This window comes from Arachis duranensis, chromosome 5 (genome assembly GCF_000817695.3).
Source record: "Arachis duranensis cultivar V14167 chromosome 5, aradu.V14167.gnm2.J7QH, whole genome shotgun sequence".
Lineage (NCBI taxonomy): Eukaryota > Viridiplantae > Streptophyta > Magnoliopsida > Fabales > Fabaceae > Arachis > Arachis duranensis.
The window spans coordinates 83,627,141-83,632,255 of record NC_029776.3 but is presented as its reverse complement, the minus strand read 5'-3'; the positions used below and the strand labels follow the sequence as shown (position 1 = coordinate 83,632,255).

The window sequence follows — 5,115 nt, the reverse complement described above, 5'->3', positions numbered from 1 at the left end:
ATTTATTTTCTTTTCATTCCATGCATAATTATATATGTTGCTATATGGATTTTGTTAACAAATATTTTAAGATTTTTTTTGAATTATAAAAAATTATATTAGAAGCCATTTAATTTAGTCTGTATTAAAAAATTATTAAAAAAATCCTAAATTTCTTAAAATTTTAATTAAATATTTCTATTTTAAGTTTATAAATAATGTTTTTAGAATATTTACTAATAAAATCTTTGATATAAATTATGTTGAAATTTAAAATTTTCACATGTCGTAAATTTAATATTGTAGACTTAAATAAGTGGAATATATTTTCTCAATTTTTTTAATTATTCGATAAGAGAAAGGTTAGGACAGGTCAATATTTTTATTAAAATTTGGCCAACACTTAATCAGTAAAAAAAGTGACTAATTTTATACCATTAGATATAATTTTATACCATTAAAAATTCCAATAATAACTAATTGATAACTATAAATTATAAAATCTGTTAGTCTCTAACACTCTTCATTTAGTAAAGTATAATTTCTCTTATCTTATACTTTTTAAGTAAAATAAAAAACATGTGTAGAAAAATATTAAATAGTAAAAAATTATACTTTAATTAATAATTAAAAAAAATTGAGAAAATTCATTCATTGCCTGCTGGCTATATATATCAATATATGTGCTTTTCATCAACCAAGATTTGCATACGCCACATCATAACATATCAGTTACCATCATATCAACCAAAATGAGGTCACTAGTGTTTCTTTTTGCTCTTCTCTTTGCTTTGTGCACGCATCCATTTCTTGGTGAAGCTCAAGGAGGGCCAATCATGGAACTAGTGATTGACACAGATAACAATACTCTCCAGGCCGGCAAGGACTATTATATCCGCCCGGTCCCCACCAGCCCATCCATCATTTGTCGCCGGCCGCCATGTCCAGTTGGCCCCGGCTTTGCCCTTCAATCAACAACACCAAACAAAACCTGTCCTCTTAACGTTGTGGTCGTGCGTGGGACAGGTCAGGCAGTAACATTCACACCGGTTAACCCTAAAACAAATAGGGAAATCTACACTAACTCCGATTTGAACATCAAATTCGACGTTAAGTCGAATTGCTCTGAATCCACGGTGTGGAAGTTAGTGAATGATGCTTCCAGTGGACAAAGGATTGTGACAACTGGTGGTGTTATTGGAAACCCTGGAAAAAACACAGTTAACAATTGGTTCCAGATTCAGAAGGATGATAATGATTACAACCTCTATTTCTGTCCTAAGGTTTGTGAAACTTGCAAGCCAGTTTGTGGGAACATTGGTGTGTTTCAAGATAGTAATGGGAATTCGCTTGTTGCTATCACTGATAAACCATACAAGGTTCGGTTCCAGCCAGTATCTTCTTAAATCGATCAAATCAAAGCTCCAATTAATTAATAATGATATGACAAATAAATAAAGTATTTGCATGTGTATTTCTTTGTTTTTACTATATAGTTTGTAACTTTGTGACACTGATATTATATTGTTCAGTGTTGACTTGGATTTGTTGATGATATGCACAAGAGATGGAATAGTAAATAAGTCATCTAATAATTAGTGAAATGCATCTCATGCTGGAATAAAATTGTCGTTCATGTTGTTGTGATCATTAAAGTGCGAATAAACTTGATTAATTAGAAACCTAATTTACAGTAGCTTAGTGCAAGCACTCCAGCTCTTAACAATTTGAATAAGTCAATATGATGAGAATAAAGGGATAATTATTAATAATGACTTTGAGTCTTTGACTTATGTCTGTTCTATCTGACCCTTGGTGCGTGGTTTTGATAGGGGATATATTTTAATTTTCTGGTTAGTATCATATAATATATAGACTAAATACATTGACCGAAATTGGTGGTGGCATTTCAATTTTAATTTTGCAATTATTTTGCTGATGCAAGTTAATCTTTTCTACTAGTGCTTCAATCAAACTTAATATACAGGAAGGCTCTCCGCATTATCCCGTTTTCTCAGAGTCTCGGCTACCAAAACTCTATCATTCTTCAACCTGATGAAAAAGAAAATAGTATTTAATTGGACCCCGACATGTGAAGAAGCCTTCAATCACTTTAAGAGCATCATCTCGGCCCCGCCTGTTCTCGGCAAGTCCAAAAATGGAGAAGCGCTATTCTTGTACTTGGCCGTGACCGACGAGGCGTTGGCAACCGCTCTGGTACGGAAAGAAGGAAAGACCCAGCAACCGGTCTACTTCGTGAGCAAAGTGCTACAAGGGGTAGAGCTGAGATATAACAAGTTAGAAAAACTGGCGTACGCCCTCCTGACCTCCTCCCGTAGGTTGCTACAATACTTCCAAGAGCATCAAATAATCGTCAGGACGGACCAGGCAATCCGCCAAGTACTCCAGAAACCCGATCTAGCGGGCAAGATGATGACATGGGCGATAGAATTATGCCAGTAAAACTTGCAGTATGAGCCCAGATATGCGATCAAGGCCCAAGCCATGGCTGAATTCTTGGTCGAAGTAACGGGTAGTTCTCCCGAGACACCGATCACACGGTGGAAGTTCCACGTGGACGGAGCCTCCAACCAAACGTTCGGGGGAGCAGGGATCATCTTGGAGAGCCCAACTGGAGTAGTATACGAGTAGTTGGTCAAGTTTGATTTTCTGGTGTCCAACAACCAAGCGGAATACGAGGCCCTCCTGGGTGGCTTAGTTCTGGCAAAAGAGGTCGGCGCCACCAGAGTCGAAGTGTGTAGCGACTCTCAGGTCGTCACGTTGCAGATCAATGGAACGTGCCAAGCCAGGGATTCACTACTACAAAGGTAGTTGGAGAAGGTTAAAAAGTTTACCCAGGAGTTTGACGAGGTCATGGTGCAGCATGTCCCGAGTGAGAGGAACACCCAGGCCGACCTCCTATCAAAGCTGGCGAGCATGAAGCCAGGAACCGGAAACCGATCTCTCATACAAGGTTTGGTGAAAGAGCCAACGGTGTCCCTGCACGTATCACGAGCAACCGACCTCCCCTTCTGGGTGGACCCAATCATGGATTACTTGGAAAAAAGTAAACTTCCTGAGGACGACAAGGCGGCAAAGGTGCTAAGAAGAGAGGCGGCCAAGTATGCAATAATACAAGGCCAAGTGTTTAAGAAAGGGCTCAACCAACCCCTTTTGAAGTGCTTGCACTCCGACCAAACGGACTACGTGTTAAAGAGAAGTCCACAAGGGGTGTTGCGGCCATCACATTGAAGGAAGGCCTTAGCACAGAAACTCCTCAGGGCTGGTTACTACTGGCCCTCGATGATGGCGGACTCCAAAGAATTCGTGAAGAGATGCAGAAGTTGCCAGGAGAACGCCAACTTTCACGAAGCACCGGCAGCTGAACTAAGCCTTCTCATGTCCTCTCGGCCATTCTCACAATGGGGAGTCGACCATTTGGGGCCTTTTCCGGTGAGACCTGGATAGGTAAAGTACCTAATTGTCACCATCGACTACTATACCAAGTGGGTGGAGGCCGAACCACAGGCCAGTATATCATCAGCTAATTGTCGAAAGTTCATGTGGAGGCAAGAGATAACCAAATTCGGTATCCCAGAGGTCATCATTTCGAACAACGGCACTCAATTCGTTGACAAGAAGTTCAGAGAATTTCTAACTAGCTTGGGCATAAAGCAAAAGTTCTCATCAGTAGAACACCCCCAAACTAACGGCCAAGTCGAGGCTGCGAATAAGGTCATCTTACAAGGCCTCAAAAAGTGACTTGACCAGAAGAAGGGAGCATGGGCAGACGAGTTAGCCTCGGTTCTCTAGTCCTATCACACAACTCAGCAGTCGTCTACCGAGGAAACCCCCTTCTGGCTCACCTATGGGGTAGACGCAATAATACCCGTAGAGATCGGGGAACCGAGTCCACGACTACTTTTGGGAGGACTCGAAGAGGCCGTAGAAAAAGACTTGGTGGATGAGGCTAGGGAGATGACTCACTTGTCGGAGGCGGCATTGAAGCAAAGGATGGCCCTGCGCTACAACACCAAGGTACTCAAGAGAGAGTTTGAGTAGAATGACCTGGTCTTATGACACAACGACGTCGGACTCCCGACACCATGGGAAGGCAAGCTGGCGGCAAATTGGGAAGGCCCGTACAGGGTGAAAGAGGTGCTCGGCAATGGTGCCTACAAATTGGAATGACTGGATGGCAAGGAAATTCTGAGGACTTAGAACGCGAATAGCCTAATAAGATTCTATTCCTAGAAGGCAAGGCACGCAAACTGAGCAAGCGGCCTACCATCCTAACCAACTTAGTAAGACCCATGTTACTTTATGTTGAGATATTTTCCCTTGTAATGTATTTGCTATCACTTTGTGTTTAGACCGGTTATCGCTACTATTTATCTGCTACTCATCATCTCCTTGTTCGCGTTCAATATTATTAATTAAATCGTTGTGCCGAGTAAGCGACGCCATCACGACACGGTATCCTGGGACTTATCACCCCAGGAACCACCAAGGTAATGAACGCCACAACGAATGGCTACTAAAACGATAAAAGCCACGACTTGGCTTCACTAATTACCAGCGAAACGGTAAACAAGTATAAGCAAATATGCTGACTACCAAAAAAACGGTAAGAGAACATAAAGTAAAACAATTACCGACAAAGCGAGAAAAAAGTAGTTTGTTACATGCCGACCAAACGGCAAACATATTCGCTAAAACTACTAATATTCAAAAGTCTACAAAATTACAAGAAATACAAGCTACTTTTTCGGCATATCAACAATCTTGCGATCCCTGACTGTCTTGAAAAAACCAACGGCAGAGGTATCAATATTGGGAGCCAGTAGCTTCACTTGAGTTTTGAGGGCCTCCTCGATCATCAAGATGGCGTTCTTGCCCTGCTTCACGGTTTCTTTGTACTTCTTTTTAAACTCAGCAGTTTTATCCAGGGCCGTCTTCACCAACGAGAGGGCCTCATCGCATTCCTTCTCTAACTCAGCCACCCGACCTTGAGCAGTGTTAAGTTGGCCTTCTAGGGTGAGCTCTCGCTCGGTAAGACGGGCCACGACAGCATCGGAGACCTTGACCTACTCTTCAGCGGTCTTCACTTTCTCCTCAGCGGTAGCCAGCCGCTCT

The 5,115-nt window shown here is 41.7% G+C and overlaps 1 protein-coding gene across 1 annotated transcript; it reads left to right on the top strand.

Annotated features, from left to right (window-relative positions):
• Positions 1–695: 695 nt before the first annotated feature.
• LOC107489921 (miraculin) lies at positions 696–1,584 on the top strand. The gene has a single exon (XM_016110688.3). It carries the CDS (start codon positions 732–734, stop codon positions 1,383–1,385), a length of 654 nt encoding a protein of 217 aa, XP_015966174.1. The 5' UTR covers positions 696–731; the 3' UTR covers positions 1,386–1,584.
• The last annotated feature ends 3,531 nt before the right edge of the window (positions 1,585–5,115 follow it).

Coding starts and splice junctions, on each gene's coding strand:
- LOC107489921 (XM_016110688.3), top strand. CDS start 732: ATGAGGTCACTAGTGTTTCTTTTTGCTCTTCTCTTTGCTTTGTGCACG.